General features: G+C 68.4%; 1 protein-coding gene across 1 annotated transcript; it reads left to right on the top strand.

Moving 5' to 3' along the window:
* Positions 1-2947: 2947 nt before the first annotated feature.
* On the top strand, positions 2948-15498 carry Cpne7 (copine 7). The gene is made up of 15 exons (XM_069987792.1): positions 2948-3115; positions 4863-5045; positions 6438-6512; positions 6668-6742; positions 7374-7457; positions 7993-8082; positions 8257-8355; positions 8915-9001; positions 9278-9337; positions 9929-10062; positions 11947-12001; positions 12359-12410; positions 12673-12806; positions 14673-14909; positions 15048-15498. Exons 1-15 carry the CDS (start codon positions 2948-2950, stop codon positions 15183-15185), a joined length of 1671 nt encoding a protein of 556 aa, XP_069843893.1. The 3' UTR covers positions 15186-15498.
* Positions 15499-17160: the final 1662 nt, after the last annotated feature.

Raw genomic sequence — 17160 nt, 5'->3', positions numbered from 1 at the left:
GTTTATTGGAGATAGGAGTTTCACGGATTTTCCTGCCTGGGCTGACTTTGAACCTCGATCCTCAGATCTCAGCCTCCTGAGTAGCTAGGATGACAGGTGTGAGCCACCAGCGCCCAGCTTACATCTTCACCTTCATAGTGTTTAGCTCTGGGTGCTGTTACTTGTTTATCAGAAGTTTCTAATCTTTCAGCCTAACATGTTATTTCCTACATGACAATCAAAAAATATATAAGGAGAGAAATCTCATTTCCTGCATCTGCCCAGGGGAGGGGACAACAAAAGAAAAGAGCTCATGGCTGCCTGGAGTTCAGGCCTGGAGGCCCTGGGCCCCGGCAATGAAGGGGGACCGGGAGGCAGCGTTGGCAGTGTTGGCCCAGGACTCACACGCTTTGTCTGGTGCGGTCCTTTCATTGCTAATGAAGCCAGCTATGGTCAGGGTTGAGGGAGGGAGGTGTCTCCTGGGCTGGGAGATTCACACCCACACCTCCTCCCCGCTCCCTTTCCTCTCTTCCTCTCCCAGGGGAAGCCTTGGTCCTCGCTCCCTTTCCTCTCTTCCTCTCCCGGGGGAGGCTTGGTCCTCGCCAGGGGCCAAGGCAGGTGGAGCCCCTCAGATGAACTGCATGACTGCAAGCCAGCGGCCCCACTGCGTGATGCCCATAACCCTCCTGGCCTGAAGAATGGGGCTGCCGTGTGGCTCAGCCCCTGAGCCCTGCCCAGCGGCGCGTCCGCGGCCCACGCGGCCCAGCGATGTGTCCACGGCCCAGCGATGTGTCCGCGGCCCAGCGATGTGTCCGCGGCCCAGTGATGTGTCCACAGCCCATGCAGCCCAGCGATGTGTCCACAGCCCAGCGATGTGTCCGCGGCCCAGCGATGTGTCCGCGGCCCATGCAGCCCAGCGATATGTCCGCGGCCCAGCGATGTGTCCGCGGCCCAGCGATGTGTCCACGGCCCATGCAGCCCAGCGATGTGTGTCCGCGGCCCAGCAGTGGGCTCAGACCGGCCGGGCCAGAGCTGCGCCAGCCCCGCAGGGAGCCCGGCGACCTCAGGCAGAGTCTGGCTGGCCGAGGCCGGGCCCAGGGACAGCTGTCTAAGCCCTGGCCGGAGCCCTGCGCGGGAGGCCCAGCGGGAGGGGCCGGGCCAGGCCTCCGCCGCCCCAAGGCTCGCTGCGGCCCGAGCCCCCCGGCCCAGGGTGGGGTCAGGACCCCAGGGTCTTCGAAGTGGGGGCCGGAAGCTGAGCCCGGCTTCCCCCATCCGCCCCGGGTCCCCTCAGAGCCGGGCGGGCACAGGCGGGCCCAGAGCCCGGGCGGGGCCGCGGCCCTCCCCCGCCAGGCGCGCACGACCGGGCTCGGAGCTCTCGGAGGGCGCGGGGATGGGGCCCCGTGCCTGGGCGAGAACCGGGGTCCGGGGGACACCGTCTGGGCGCGTCCGAGCCCCGGCCGGGGGAGCGCGGGGCCGCCCCTCGCGCCCAGTCCCCCCCCCCCCGCCGCCCCTCGCGCCCAGTCCCCCCCCCGCCGTCCCCCCCCCGCCGCCCCTCGCGCCCAGTCCCCCCCCCGCCGCCCCTCGCGCCCAGTCCCCCCCCGCCGCCCCTCGCGCCCAGTCCCCCCCCCCCCGCCGACCCCCCCCCGCCCCTCGCGCCCAGTCCCCCCCCGCCGTCCCCCCCGCCGCCCCTCGCGCCCAGTCCCCCCCCCGCCGTCCCCCCCCCGCCGCCCCTCGCGCCCAGTCCCCCCCCGCCGCCCCTCGCGCCCTGTCCCCCCCCCCGCCGCCCCTCGCGCCCAGTCCCCCCCGCCGCCCCTCGCGCCCTGTCCCCCCCCCCGCCGCCCCTCGCGCCCAGTCCCCCCCGCCGTCCCCCCCCCGCCGCCCCTCGCGCCCAGTCCCCCCCCCGCCGTCCCCCCCCCGCCGCCCCTCGCGCCCAGTCCCCCCCCCGCCGTCCCCCCCCCACCGTCCCTCGCGCCCAGTCCCCCCCCGCCGTCCCCCCCTCCGTCCCCCCCCCGCCGTCCCCCCCCGCCGCCCCTCGCGCCCAGTCCCCCCCGCCGTCCCCCCCGCCGTCCCCCCCCGCCGTCCCCCCCGCCGTCCCCCCCGCCGTCCCCCCCGCCGTCCCCCCCGCCGCCCCTCGCGCCCAGTCCCCCCCCCCCGCCGCCCCTCGCGCCCAGTCCCCCCCCCCCGCCGCCCCTCGCGCCCAGTCCCCCCCGCCGTCCCCCCCGCCGCCCCTCGCGCCCAGTCCCCCCCGCCGTCCCCCCCCCACCGTCCCCCCCGCCGTCCCCCCCCCGCCGCCCCTCGCGCCCAGTCCCCCCCCGCCGTCCCCCCCTCCGTCCCCCCCCCGCCGTCCCCCCCCGCCGCCCCTCGCGCCCAGTCCCCCCCCCGCCGTCCCCCCCCGCCGCCCCTCGCGCCCAGTCCCCCCCGCCGTCCCCCCCCACCGTCCCCCCCGCCGTCCCCCCCCACCGTCCCTCGCGCCCAGTCCCCCCCCGCCGTCCCCCCCTCCGTCCCCCCCCCCGCCGTCCCCCCCCCGCCGCCCCTCGCGCCCAGTCCCCCCCGCCGTCCCCCCCGCCGTCCCCCCCGCCGTCCCCCCCGCCGTCCCCCCCCCCGCCGTCCCTCGCGCCCAGTCCCCCCCGCCGTCCCCCCCCCCCGCCGTCCCCCCCCCGCCGTCCCTCGCGCCCAGTCCCCCCCGCCGTCCCCCCCCCTCGCCGTCCCCCCCGCCGTCCCCCCCCCCGCCGTCCCCCCCCCGCCGTCCCTCGCGCCCAGTCCCCCCCGCCGTCCCCCCCGCCGTCCCCCCCCCGCCGTCCCTCGCGCCCAGTCCCCCCCGCCGTCCCCCCCCCCCGCCGTCCCCGCGGTGGCCGCCTCCCGCCCCACCCACGTGCGCCCGCGCGGCCGGCGTGCGGGGAGCGGCCACGCCCGGCCCGTCCACCATTTCCCGGCCCGTCCACCGTCCCCGCGGGCCGGCACGGGCGGCATGAGCGCGGGCTGCGAGCGCCCGGCGGGCCCGGGGGCGGTGCCCGCGCCCTGCGCCGCGAAGGTGGAGCTGCGGCTCAGCTGCCGGCACCTGCTGGACCGCGACCCGCTGACCAAGTCCGACCCCAGCGTGCGGCTGCTGCAGCAGGCGCGGGGCGCGTGGGTGCAGGTGAGGAACGGGGGGGTGAGGGCCCGGGGGGGTGAGGGCCCGGGGGGTGAGGGCCCGGGGGGGTGAGGGCCCGGGGGGGTGAGGGCCCGGGGGGTGAGGGCCCGGGGGGTGAGGGCCCGGGGGGGGTGAGGGCCCGGGGGAGGTGAGGGGCGCGGACCCGGGCCGGGGGAGGTGAGGGGCGCGGACCCAGGCCGGGGGAGGTGAGGGGCGCGGACCCGGGCCGGGGGAGGTGAGGGGCGCGGACCCAGGCCGGGGGGAGGTGAGGGGCGCGGACCCGGGCGGGGGGAGGTGAGGGGCGCGGACCCGGGCGGGGGGAGGTGAGGGGCGCGGACCCGGGCGGGGGGAGGTGAGGGGCGCGGACCCGGGCCGGGGGAGGTGAGGGGCGCGGACCCGGGCCGGGGGAGGTGAGGGGCGCGGACCCGGGCCGGGGGAGGTGAGGGGCGCGGACCCGGGCGGGGGGCCGGGGGGGAGGTGAGGGGCGCGGACCCGGGCCGGGGGAGGTGAGGGGCGCGGACCCGGGCGGGGGGAGGTGAGGGGCGCGGACCCGGGCGGGGGGAGGTGAGGGACCGGGCCGGGGCCGGGGGGGGGGGGGAGGTGAGGGGCGCGGACCCGGGCCGGGGGAGGTGAGGGGCGCGGACCCGGGCCGGGGGAGGTGAGGGGCGCGGGCCGGGCGTGCGCCCCGGGCGCAGGGCCCCTGACGGCCCAGGGCGGGGTCTGGGGCGCACCGGCCCCGAGGGGGAAGGACGGGACGCGGGAGGGGCGCGGGCAGGGACGGGGCCGGGCGCTGGGAAGCGCGGGGACCGAGGGCCGGGAGCTCGGGGCTGGGGCTCCGGCCCAGGCCGCGCCGGGCGGGCGGCGAGCGGAGGCGGCCAGGCTCCCGAGCGCCCGTCGCCTGTTGCGGGGCCACCGCGGTCCCCGAGTTTCCCGCCCGCCGGTGGCCGGCGCGGGGCAGCGGGGACCCGGGCTCTCGCGGCTCTCCGCGGCTGGCCTGAGCCCGGGCCTCGCCGCCTGGGAAAGGCTTCTGCAGGAGCCCGGCTCGTCCGGAGAGCGGGGCGCGCTGGGGTCCCCGCCGGGCCGCGGGCCGGGCCTGGGGCGCAGCGAGGGGGCCGTGCCGGCTGCCCATGGCGACCCGGAGGGTCGGGGTGCTGGAGTCTCAGCCACCGTGGGCTACCAGCAGCTCCCCGCACCCCACCCCGCAGCTTGAATGGGAGGATTGCAGGCAGACCCTTGGTTTGGGTGCAGGGTCTGGGGGCCCTGAGCCCAGCTAGGGCTTTGGAGGAAGGAACTGGTTAGACCAGAGAAGCCGGTGCACCCCTGACCCCCTCGGAGGGGGATCTGTGCCTCCATTTCTTCTGGGAAGAGGCTTCCACCCAGGGGTTGCCCAGCCCAGGGTTAGCGTCTGACTCCATCCGGGTATTCCCGGGGAGGATTTGGCCCCTCTCTGAGCCTCAGTTTCCCCATCTGTGATGTGGCCTAGAGCAGATGTGGCATGAGATGGGAGAGTGCATAGCCGTTGTGGTTTGTGGCTGGCCAGCATGTGTGTCCGCGGCAGGGGAGGGCGGGCCGGGGGTCGGGGGCAGGGACCCAGCATGGCCCACAGCCCTGCAGTGGCATGTGGGGGTCAGTCCCAGCGGACGGAGGACAAACCTGGGAAAGGAGAACGGAGGGGAGGGGAGGCGCACGGAGCTTGGGCCCCCCTCGTGGGGAGGGCCTCCCCTGGCCCCGGCTCACAGGCTGCGGCTTGCAGGTGGACAGAACCGAAGTGGTGCGGAGCTGCCTGCACCCTGTGTTCTCCAAGGTCTTCACTGTCGACTACTACTTCGAGGAAGTGCAGAAGCTGCGCTTCGAGGTGTATGACACCCACGGGGCCTGCGGGCCCAGCTTCCAGGATGACGACTTCCTGGGGGGCATGGAGTGCACCTTGGGGCAGGTGGGTGCCCAGCCCCGGGGGACGGGGGGCCAGGAGGGTGGTGCCAGGGCAGATCTGCACCTCAGGGTGCTACAGGGGCGAGCCGCCGAAGTTCTTCCCCTCACCAAAGTCCTTCCCAGTTTCCTTGGTTTAAGGCCAGCTTTGAACTGAAGATTTTTTTAATTCTCCGGTCCCCCTGAGTTTGTCAGTTCTTGAGGTCCTTGTATTGGATCACTCGGCACATTCTCGGTGGGTCTGGTTCTTCCTCCACAGCCAGGGCTGTGATTCATCCTTGTTCCCGCCTGGTCGAAGCTGTTTTCCTTAGATCCTCTTCTGTCCGCATTTCACATATAAGGGCTGAGATCTAGAGGCACCTGCCACCCATGGGCCCATGAATACACACGAGGGTGCGTGTGATACGTGCGCCATGATCCAGGCAGCCTACAAGTACATGAACACAGAGACACGTGTGGTGCACACGGACACAATCACACGGGTTAGTGCACTCACAAGCGCTCTGCTCTGCAGCCGCCCAGCTGACCTGCAAGTGCAGCGGCTGCCAGCCCTGTGCTACACAATCCTCACCATGACCCTCCACCCCGCGCCCCTCCGCCCCGCGCCCCTCCGCCCCGCGACCCTCCACCCACGCCCCTCCACCCCACACCCCTCCACCCCACACCCCCTCCACCCCACGCCCCTCCACCCACGCCCCTCCACCCCACGCCCCTCCACCCATGCCCCTCCACCCCATGCCCCTCTACCCCATGCCCCTCTGCACCACGCCCCTCCACCTCACGCCCCTCCACCCACGCCCCTCTGCACCACATCCCTCTGGCATCCGTGGGCACAGCCCACAGATGCTCATGGCCCATGGGTCTGAAGAGATGGTGCCCAGGGGTGTGAGCCTTTGTCCCCACAAAGCCACGGGCTCCCGGGCTCTTCCAGGAGCACACAGACCTGGAGGGGCGGGAGCAGCTCATCCTGGGCACTGCTCTGCACTGGCTGTGTACTGACCCTGCTTGAGTCTACGTCCACACCCGTTAGAGTGGGCAGGCTGTTAGGATGGCGGCCCACCGAGGAGAGGCCAGGGCTCAGCAGTGGGATTAGAACCATTTGCTGACTCGGGACAGGCACCTGTGCCCGCAGGCCAGGGCGGTGCCCCCACTACCCTAAAGCAGCCTGGGCTGGGTCGGGGTTGCAGGAGCTCAGAGCACGCGCCTGCTCACACCCGCACCCTTGCTGTGTCCTCTGTGGGGCCACGTGAGAGGGCAGGCCCCGGCTGAGGTGAGGACTGGTCTGCTGCTCTTCACGTGGGGGAGGGGGAGGCAGCCCCCACAAGCGTCCGACACGGTGGGGAGGGGAGCAGGGGCGCCCCTGCCTCCAGAGTCCCTGCTTGACTGTCTTGGCTTACAGATTGTGGCTCAGAAGAAAATGACACGGGCGTTGCTGCTGAACTTCGGCAGGAACGCTGGCAAGTCCACCATCACGGTGAGGCCTCCCTCCCCTTCCCCACTGCGGCTCGGGGGGGAGGGGCGCTGGTGGCCCGTACAGCTCAGGGCCCAGGGCCTCCTGGAGGGCAGCCACAGCCGGGGGGAGGCTCTGCCGTGGAGCCCACGGGCCCCCCGTGACCCCTCCCCACCCAGGTGATCGCTGAGGACATCTCTGGGAACCATGGCTACGTGGAGCTCTCCTTCCAGGCCAAGAAGCTGGACGATAAGGTGAGGGCCGCGTGCTCAGTGCATTGTCTGTGGCCGCCACTGGTCAGGCCGGGTGTGGCCCTGGCGTGGGCTTGGAGGAAGGCTGTGCTGGCACCGTGGCCGGGGCTTGCCGCCGTCAGCCATTGGGGTCGTCTTGCCAGACCATCCCCACTTCCCACCCGTGTCCCCTCCACCACCGTCATCCCGCACCTCAGCCTTGGGGGCGTGGCTCGCAGCTCTGCCTTCCTCGTGGTGTGGCCCAGGGAAGCTGTCCACATCAGTGTCTACAAGGGAGGAACTGGGTCTGCACCGGGCTCCCTGGCATGGTGCACCTGCGTAGCCCTGATGACCTCCTGGGGAGGCTCAGGCAAAGCGGCGGAGGGTGAGTGGAGACACCAGTCAGCACAGGCAGCAGGAGAGAGGGGCAGCAGGACCAGAGAGGAGGGGAGGCTGGGGGTCACCACGACTGCCCGGACCTGTGCCAGGCCAGAGCCGGAGGACTGAGGCACCCGGAAGATGATTGGGCCTCTCATGCCCCATTTTGTACCTGAGGAAGTGGAGGCTGAAAGCTGAAGGGACCTGACTAGAAGTGACTGTGCTCTCAGCCAAAGCTGGCCACGAGCCCTGACCAGAGCACGCCCCGCCGCCCTAGGACCTCTTCAGCAAGTCGGACCCCTTTCTGGAGCTGTATCGGGTCAACGATGATGGAAGTGAGCAGCTGGTGTACAGGACGGAGGTGAGCGGAGGCCGGCACCGCGGGTCCCGGGTGCCGTGGGGATGGGCCGGCAGGTGCAGCCCTCACGTCTGGGGCCCCGCCTGGCTGTGGGCTTTCTCCGGCCAGCCAGGCAGTGGGGTGGACTTGGCTGGCTGCAGCTGGACTCCACGTGGTGGCTGGGTGGTGGCCATTATTATTTTAGGACTATTTCCTACTTGCTGAGGGGAGAGTGGGGAGAGCATGTGGCTTTGAGGCACATTAATTTGAGTAAAAAGAGTCTATTTAAGGAGTCAGAGCTCAGGGACCAGGAGGGCCATGCATTGGCAGGAGAGTTGCAGGTGCTCTGGGTCCCTTCTGCTCCTGCCTGATGCTGCTCTACCCCAGGCCCACCCCAGGCACTGTCTGGGTGGGGCTGAGGGATGGGCTCACCTTGCTCGTCTCATATCTGGGACCCTGCAGCACTGCCAAAGGGCCTGTGGTTCCGGACCCAAGGCCTTCTTGGCTCTGGCCCCGAGTCTCCTGCCAGAACCAGCCCCCCCCACCCCCCGGCCCACAGGTGGTGAAGAACAACCTCAGCCCCGTGTGGGAGCCCTTCAGAGTGTCCCTCAACTCCCTGTGCAGCTCCAAGGAGACCCGCTCGCTGAAGGTGGGGGCTGGGTAGGGGTCGGCGGGGCGGCCAGCCCTCCTGGCCACCCTCGGGCCTCTTGGGGTCAGGGTTTGTGGGCAGAGGAGGGATTGAGGAGGGCGGCGGCCGGGCTGGTAACCCAGGGCCGCAGGGCTCTGTGGCCAGAGGTGGCCACTGAAGGCCCTGGTCTCCCAGTGCCTGGTGTGGGATTATGACTCCCGAGGGAAGCATGATTTCATCGGGGACTTCACCACCACCTTCGCGGAGATGCAGAAGGCCTTCCAGGAGAGCCAGGTGAGACAAGGCCTGACCCGTCCTGACCGCAGGCCATGGTGGCCTGTCCTATGTCCCGGGATGGTCAGCAGGCAGCAGCGGGGGGGGGGGGGCCCTCCCAGCGTGGGGTCGGAAGCCAGCAGAGGTTTAAGACTCCATCTCAAGTAGGGCACACGTGTGTGCAAGCCAAGCCAGTGATCACCCGCGTGGTCTGGTGGCTTCTGAAGGGCACATCTGCACCTGCAAAGTGGGGAGCTTCTTTCCTGAGCCCTGGAGTCTCCGGGTGAGGTCTGGAGGCTCCGGAGGAGTTTTGGGGTGACACACCGTGTGCAGAGTCTAGCCCCTGTTCTGACCACTGGGCTCCCGTCGGTGTGCTGCACCCCAGCAGTGCCCCTGAGGGATGGCCAGGCCCCACGGCTCCCACAGACAGCCTGGGCCCTGCATCACTGTTGGGGGGCTTTCTGGGGGCCGGCAGCCCCAGGCAAGGTGACACGCGGGCCCGAGACCGCCCGGCACCTCCTGGTCCCTTGGGGAGAGCCCTTGGCTGGCACCTCAGGTGTCTGTCTGTGTCCGTCCCCAGGCCCAGTGGGAGTGTGTGAACGCCAAGTACAGGCAAAAGAAGCGCAATTACAAGAATTCTGGCGTGGTGATCCTGACAGACCTGAAGGTGAGTGTGGCCCTGCCCCCAGGCCCCAGGGGAGGGCCCCTGAGCAGCCCCTCCTGTGGCTCTGGATGGATCCTTGAGGTCCCTACCCAAGAGGTCAGGAAAGCCTTGTTTGGGGGGACAGAGGGAGGAGGGAGGAGGGAGGGGAGGCGGTGGGGAGAGCAGGTGGAAGGAGGGAAGGAAGGCCTCTGGGGAGACCTCTAGAAAGAGGCAGGGCTGTGGCCAGGCCTGGTTCCCCGTGGGTGGGTCCCGGGCTCTGCTGACCCTACTGCCTGGAAGCTCCACAGGGTCCACTCCTTCCTGGACTACATCATGGGCGGCTGTCAGATCCACTGCACCGTGAGTCAGCCACGTCCCTGTGCCGTCCGTCCCCGCGTGCGCGGTCCCCACACTGTCCCCAGTGACCCCCACGCTGTCCCCAGTGACCCCCACACGGTCCCCACGCTGTCCCCAGTGACCCCCACGCTGTCCCCAGTGACCCCCACACGGTCCCCATGCTGTCCCCAGTGACCCCCATGCTGTCCCCAGTGACCCCCACACGGTCCCCACGCTGTCCCCAGTGACCCCCACACGGTCCCCGCTCTGTCCCACGCCATCCCCACACCTTCCCTGCTCTGTCCCACGCCATCCCCAAGCCGTCCCCACGCTGTCCCATGAGGCCACCAGCCTGGCCATGCCCCCGGGGACCCTGGCCAGCCCCCGGGCACAGCAGTGGGCACAGCAGTGGGCACAGCGGCAGTGGGCACAGCAGTGGGCACAGTGGCTGGCACAGAGGACGGGGTGGAGGGAGCCTGGGCGCCCACAGGGTGCTGGGGAGCCCCCCACGCCCAGGGAGGGGCAGCCCGGCCGGCTGGGGGCGGGGGCTGAGTCCCAGGCTCTCTCCTGCCAAGTGGGGAGGGGTGCAGGTGTCCAGCGCCCCGGACCTTGCAGGTGGCTATTGATTTCACGGCCTCCAACGGCGACCCTCGGAACAGCTGCTCCCTGCACCACATCAACCCCTACCAGCCCAACGAGTACCTGCAGGCACTGGTGGCCGTGGGCGAGGTCTGCCAGGACTACGACAGGTGGGTCGGCCCTAGCTGGAGGTGGGCGTGTCCCCCGTCCCAGGTCCCGCCCTAGCTGGAGGTGGGCGTGTCCCCTGTCCCAGGTCCCGCCCTCAGCTGGAGGTGGGCGTGTCCCCCGTCCCAGGCCCCGCCCTAGCTGGAGGTGGGCGTGTCCCCAGTGCCAGGTCCCGCCCTAGCTGGAGGTGGGCGTGTCCCCAGTTCCAGGTCCCGCCCTAGCTGGAGGTGGGCGTGTCCCCTGTCCCAGGTCCCGCCCTCAGCTGGAGGTGGGCGTGTCCCCTGTCCCAGGTCCAGCTGACCTCAGCTGGAGGTGGGCGTGTCCCCGTCCCAGGTCCTGCCCTAGCTGGAGGTGGGCGTGTCCCCCGTCCCAGGCCCCGCCCTAGCTGGAGGTGGGCGTGTCCCCAGTGCCAGGTCCCGCCCTAGCTGGAGGTGGGCGTGTCCCCAGTGCCAGGTCCCGCCCTAGCTGGAGGTGGGCGTGTCCCCCGTCCCAGGCCCCGCCCTAGCTGGAGGTGGGCGTGTCCCCAGTGCCAGGTCCCGCCCTAGCTGGAGGTGGGCGTGTCCCCCGTCCCAGGTCCCTCCCTCAGCTGGAGGTGGGCGTGTCCCCAGTGCCAGGTCCCGCCCTAGCTGGAGGTGGGCGTGTCCCCCGTCCCCGGTCCCGCCCTCAGCTGGAGGTGGGCGTGTCCCCCGTCCCCGGTCCCGCCCTCAGCTGGAGGTGGGCGTGTCCCCAGTGCCAGGTCCCGCCCTCAGCTGGAGGTGGGCGTGTCCCCAGTGCCAGGTCCCGCCCTCAGCTGGAGGTGGGCGTGTCCCCCGTCCCAGGTCCCGCCCTCAGCTGGAGGTGGGCGTGTCCCCCGTCCCAGGTCCCGCCCTCAGCTGGAGGTGGGCGTGTCCCCAGTGCCAGGTCCCGCCCTAGCTGGAGGTGGGCGTGTCCCCAGTGCCAGGTCCCGCCCTCAGCTGGAGGTGGGCGTGTCCCCAGTGCCAGGTCCCGCCCTCAGCTGGAGGTGGGCGTGTCCCCAGTGCCAGGTCCCGCCCTAGCTGGAGGTGGGCGTGTCCCCCGTCCCAGGTCCCGCCCTCAGCTGGAGGTGGGCGTGTCCCCAGTGCCAGGTCCCGCCCTAGCAGGAGGTGGGCGTGTCCCCCGTCCCAGGCCCCGCCCTCAGCTGGAGGCGGGCGTGTCCCCAGTGCCAGGTCCCGCCCTAGCTGGAGGTGGGCGTGTCCCCCGTCCCAGGTCCCGCCCTCAGCTGGAGGTGGGCGTGTCCCCAGTGCCAGGTCCCGCCCTCAGCTGGAGGTGGGCGTGTCCCCAGTGCCAGGTCCCGCCCTCAGCTGGAGGTGGGCGTGTCCCCAGTGCCAGGTCCCGCCCTCAGCTGGAGGTGGGCGTGTCCCCAGTGCCAGGTCCCGCCCTCAGCTGGAGGTGGGCGTGTCCCCAGTGCCAGGTCTAGCCTGAGGCCTCCAGGTGGGCTCCAGGTCTGGTGAGGCCCACCAGGTGGCCTTTAACTGCCATTTATCAGAAGTGCCTGATCAAGCTCCAGCCGGGAGTGGAGGGACAGGCTTCCACCACCCTTGTGGGGCCTGGGTTAGGACGAATGTGTCCAAGTGTGGTCAGTGCTACCTGCTAGTGTGGACGAGGGGTCTGGGGTGGGTGACCCTGTCCAGTGTTCCCACGCAGCCCGCTTGACAGACCAGCACACGGAGACCACAGGGGTCAGGGTGCCCAGCGAGGGAGGGCCACACACAAGTCCACACAGGCCCAGCTCTGCACCAGCTCCAGCCCCCTTCCTGCCTCGATTTCCCCTGTGTGACACGGCTGTGATCCCCAGGCCTGGGCCAGCAGGCCAGGGCCCGCCTCCCACTGCAGGGGAGCCGGGTGACCGGCACTGCCTGCCTCTCTTTCAGCGACAAGAGGTTTTCTGCTCTGGGGTTTGGAGCCCGAATCCCTCCGACGTATGAGGTAGGGGCACGGAGCTGGGGCCCACACCCTCCCCAGTCTGCCCCTGTGCCCCCCTGGGTCCAGAACCCCCGGTGGCTGCCATTCACAGTGGGATGGGGTGGGGGTCAGGGTGAACGGACCCAGCCTCTCTTTGAGCCCCTCGGACTTAGGATCCAGTGGTAGAGCTGGAGATGAGCCTTGTGTTAGGAAGATGCCCGTGAGGGTTCAGTAGAGGTTCTGAGTGATGAAAGCATGGCCCGGATTAGTCTGTCTGTCTCCCCACGCCCCTTTGGGCTTTCCTCTCACAAGGGGGGCTCTTCCAGTAGCTGGGGTCAAGGGGATGAGGGGTGCAGCTGACCGGTCGCTCCTGTCCCTCAGGTGTCCCATGACTTCGCCATCAACTTCAACCCCGAGGACGACGAGTGTGAAGGTGGGAGCCGAGATGGTGCTGGGGGGGCCTGCGCGGGCCGGGCTGGACGTGTGGGCCGGGCTGGACGGGCTGGGCTGGGCTGGACAGGCTGGACGGGTGGGCCGGGCTGGACGGGCTGGACGGGCTGGACGGGCGGGCCGGGCTGGACGGGCGGGCCGGGCTGGACGGGTGGGCCGGGCTGGACAGGTGGGGCTCATCACTCCCTGCTGCCCACGGGGGCCTGCGCGGGCCGGGCGGGCTCATCACTCCCTGCTCCCCACAGGAATCCAGGGGGTGGTAGAGGCTTACCAGAACTGCCTGCCCAAGGTCCAGCTCTACGGCCCCACCAACGTGGCCCCCATCATCACCAAGGTGGCCCGCATGGCCGCCACCGAGGAGCACACCGGGGAGGCCTCCGTAGGTGCCTGGCAGCAGCTGGCGTGGGTGGGCGGCGTGTGCAAGCCAGGCTTGGCAGGAGAGGGGGCCTCCCGGGCAAAGGCGCTGGGGCAGGATGCGCGTGGGGGAGGGGCCTGTGACCTGTGGCTGCCCTCGGAGCCCGGTGGGGACCCCCCCCCCCCGCGGCGAGCCCGGCAGGGGCTGAGTTTCTGGTTCTGGCTGGATAGGGCTTTGCCTCAGTCCCGTCTCCCACTCCCCCAGGGTCACAACCCGCAGGTGCGACCGCGTTCTGCTGTGTGCCTGGGTCTTCCCTTGGCACCGACACCCCACAGGGCTGCGTCCCCTGTGTGTGGCTCTGTGTGAGCTGCCGGGGCACCGCTGGCTGGCTGCTTTCTTTTTCACTTCATTTTGACAAGGAAAACCAGTTTTACAAGAGTGAACAGAATAGTCCAGTGTCCTGGCCCGCCCTTCCCCTGATCCTCCCGCTCCCCTCCTGCCCCGTGTGCCCAGTCTTTCTCTCTGAGCCTCCTATTGCTTCCTGTTGCTAAGAGTCCTGTCGCTCTAGTAGCAGGTGGGTAGTGGCTGGTACCTCCTGAGCTGGGGTCCATGATTTCCCATCCCCAAGCCCACCAGGACGGAATCTCCCCATGTGGGCTGTTCCTGACCTGACTGTTCAGACTCTGCCATCTGAGGTCCCACTGCCCAGTTGCTCAGCAGCCTGGGCTGGGGGCACAGGGAACCCCCAAAGCCCAGCAGGGTGCAGGAACGACCCTTCCTGGGCCGGGCTCCCAGCTCCCTCCACACTTGCAGGCACCTGCCCTCTCCCCTGGCCTGGAGGGCGGCAGAGCCACCTTGTGAACCTGTGCACAGGGCATCCTTCTTTTCTTCCTTTTGTGCCAGTCTTGGGACTTGAACTCAGGGCCTGAGCGCTGTCCCTGAGCTTTTTTACTCAAGATTAATGCTCTGTCACTGTAGCCACAGCTCCGCCTTTGGCTTTTGGATAGTTAATCGGAGACGAGTTTCACAGACTTAACTGCCTTGGCCTGATATCTCGGCCTCCTGAGTAAAGGATTACAGGTGTGAGCCGCCAATGCCCTACTTGTTTTGTTTCCTTTCATTCCTGGGAATGGAAGCCAAGGTGTTGTGCATGCTGAACAAGTGTTCTGTCTACCATTGAGCTACACTCCCAACCCAGGAATTTAATAGATACAGCACTCGAGTCAATATGAGAGCGTATTCCCATTTCTCATTGCCAGTTCTTCACAGCAGGGTTTTTCTGGCACGGGACCCGTTTGAAATCCAGGCTGTGTTCCATTGCCACGTTCCTGAATTATTTTGAAGCGAGTCTTAGTCAGTTGATTTCCTCTGTAAATATCATCTGGACCTCTAAAAAAGATGGACACCCTAACTTACCTAGCATATCACCAGACCTTGACACCCAGCTGCAATTCCTAGCATTGAGCTGCTCTTCAGTGGTGCCGTCTCCCTGTTAGTGTGGGTGAGGATGGGACTGCCCAGTGGCCTGTGACCCCAAGACTCCTTTCTCCTTTGGATGTATGAAGTGTGCCCTCTGCCAGGCCAGCAGGGGCAACAGGCCAGGAGTCCAGAGCTTATGAGCACGAGGCTGAGGCCAGCAGGACCTGGTTTAGGGTAAATGGGTTCAGGTCCTGCTTTAGCTGCCTCAGGGTGTAAGGTGGGCCCCTAGAGTCAGGGCACGGGACAGGAAGACAGGTGGGGCTTTGAGCCATGCGCACTGTAGAGAATGACTCACTACCAATGAGCGGAGTCTGGACACCGTGGAGCTGCCCACAACGGGGGCCACGCTGGCCGTGGCCGGTGTGAGGGGCAGGTGGCCGCCAAAGCCCCGGTTCTGTCCCTGTGCCTCAGCAATACTACATCCTGCTAATCCTGACGGACGGCGTGGTGACCGACATGTCTGACACGCGGGAGGCCATTGTGCGGGCCTCGCACCTGCCCATGTCCATCATCATCGTGGGGGTGGGCAACGCCGACTTCACGGACATGCAGGTCCTGGATGGGGATGACGGCGTGCTGCGCTCACCCCGGGGCGAGCCCGCGCTCCGGGACATCGTGCAGTTCGTGCCATTCCGCGAGCTGAAGAAGGTGAGCGCTGGGAGGGCCTGGTGCCTGCCAGCAACCCCGCCCGCCGGGCTCCCCCCCACCGGGGTGAGGGGCGGGTGCGGACCCCACCGGGGTGGTGCGGACTGCCTCAGACCCCAGCTTGTCTGTCTCCGCCTCCAGGCGTCCCCAGCGGCTCTGGCCAAGTGCGTGCTGGCGGAGGTGCCCAGGCAGGTGGTGGAGTACTACAGCCACAAGCAGCTGCCGCCTCGAAGCCTGGGTGCCCACACGGGAGACGCCAGCCCCGGCCCTGCCTCCTGAGGAGCCCGGCCAGACGTCTCCAGCCAGCACCCTTGGAAGCTCTCCACCACCCGCCAGCCCAGGCCCCACTCCTCCCGCTCTGGCCCCGCACTGGGCCCCGGGCGTCAGACCTAGGCCGGTATGGGAAGAGGGCCACTGAGAGGCCAGGAGGGGCCGGAGCCTGGTCCACGGGGGCCCTCCCCTCAAAGGGGAGGGTGGGAGGAGCTCCCTGGCCTGGCCCCGAGGCCCCCACTCCACCGCTCGGCTGGCACCCCCCACCCACCCCACCCTCCGTGTCTGTGACCTGAAAACCCATGGAGACGGTGGCCAGCCCCTGGGCCAGTAAAGCATCCTGCACCTGCCACAGCCTGTGCGTTTGTCTGGGCACGCAGGGCGGGGCTGGTCAGGTGCTGGGGCGTGAGTGGCTCGGGTCTGCACTCAGACACTTAATGAGGACCCGGTGTGCCTTGGTCAGGTGCCATTGGCCAGGCTCCGGGCAGCGTCCACGTGCTCAGCCCCTCAGCCCAGTGGGGTGGGTTTCTAATTGAGATTTCCTCTCAATTATCTTCTCCGAGAAAAACAAATTGTCCTGACCCTGAATCGGGCCCACCCACCCATCAATCCGTCTGCTGGGGCTATTTTTAGCTCCTGATTCATCTCCTGTTAAGCCCGGATAATAGGCATCACCATGGTAACCTGGCTACGGTGGTGGTCTCCTCGGGGACAGAGAGGACACACCAGACACACACACTGTCCATGAGCATTTGCTCCAGTTCTGGCCGGGCCGGGTCACAGAGCTCAAGGGTACCGGGGAGTCTGGGGTTCCCGCTGGGTGAGGCCGAGGGGCCGCAGGTCCCAGCAGTCAGCAAGTGCCGACTGGAAGAGCAGCACGGAGGCCCTGGGGCAGCCTCTGACCGCAGGGCAGGGCCCATCTGGGGTCCTGGGGGAGGTCCAGGAGCTGTGGCTTTCAGGGATGCAGCCATGCCGAGACCGCTGTGAGGAGTTTGCTTATCCCCTGAAGGTCCTGGCCCAGGTGGATGGCGAAGACCCCATCTCATAGACAAGAAAAGGCTTTGCCAAAGGTGTGGTAGTACACACTTACCCCAGCTGGAAGTGGAGGCAGAGTTCAAGGCCAGCCCAGGCAAAATTAACGAGACCCTATCTCAAAAAGAAAAATACAAAACAGGGTTGGATTACAGGTTTGTGCCTAGAATCCTAGGTTCTCAGGCTGAGATCTGAGGATTGTGGTTCGAAGCCAGCCCTGGTAGGAAGGCCTATGAGATTCATCTGTAACCACTAGAAAACCAGAAGTGGTGCTGTGGCTCAACATGGTAGAACATTCGCATTGAGTGAAAAAGCTCAGAGCGTTGGGAAAGTGGAGGAGAAAGGCAGGAGAGGCTGGACGCCATCTCCACGGGTGAGGGCTGTTGGCTGAGACAGAGCAGCAGGGGCAGCTTCCTGCCGGCTTGGGTGCAGAGGTGGGACAGGAGCTGGGTTTTTTGAGGTCTGAGCAAGGAGGCAGAGGTGAATGAAACGGGGGGGGGCGGGCTTTTCTGTTAGGCCCACAATGGGATGTTACAGCGGCTTGGGTGGACTGCCCTGCCTGTGTCTGCACGTATACCCATCGTTGGAGGCTTGCCTGATCTCTGTATGCACCTGGGGAGACAGGGTAGGAGTCAGTCCTTCAGAGAACCCAGGCCCTGAGTTCAAGCCCCACACCAACAAAAACAAATGTTTTTTTTTTTTCCTTTTTTCTTTTTGTTTTTTTTGTCGGTCATGGGGCTTGAACTCTGGGCCTGGGTGCTGTCCCTCAGCTCTTCAGCTCAAGGCGAGCGCTCTACCACTTGAGCTACAGCGCCACTTCCAGTTTTCTGGTGGTTTATTAGAGATAGGAGTCTCACGGTCTCTCCTGCCCGGGCTGGCTTTGAACCACGATCCTCAGATCTCAGCCTCCTGAGTAGCTAGGATTACAGGCGTGAGCCACCAGCACCTGGCA

This window comes from Dipodomys merriami, unplaced genomic scaffold (assembly GCF_024711535.1).
Source record: "Dipodomys merriami isolate MVZ:Mamm:240054 unplaced genomic scaffold, mDipMer1.0.p SCAF_348, whole genome shotgun sequence".
In the NCBI taxonomy this organism is placed as follows: domain Eukaryota; kingdom Metazoa; phylum Chordata; class Mammalia; order Rodentia; family Heteromyidae; genus Dipodomys; species Dipodomys merriami.
Note: the sequence above shows the minus strand (reverse complement) of the source record. Positions and strands in the feature narration are given on the sequence as shown.

Bases quoted from the DNA above. Each gene is read 5' to 3' on its own strand.
- Cpne7 (XM_069987792.1), top strand. From the start codon at position 2,948: ATGAGCGCGGGCTGCGAGCGCCCGGCGGGCCCGGGGGCGGTGCCCGCG. The intron at 12,411-12,672 runs GTGGGAGCCGAG...TGCTCCCCACAG, and splicing joins CGAGGACGACGAGTGTGAAG to GAATCCAGGGGGTGGTAGAG. The intron at 12,807-14,672 runs GTAGGTGCCTGG...CCTGTGCCTCAG, and splicing joins AGCACACCGGGGAGGCCTCC to CAATACTACATCCTGCTAAT.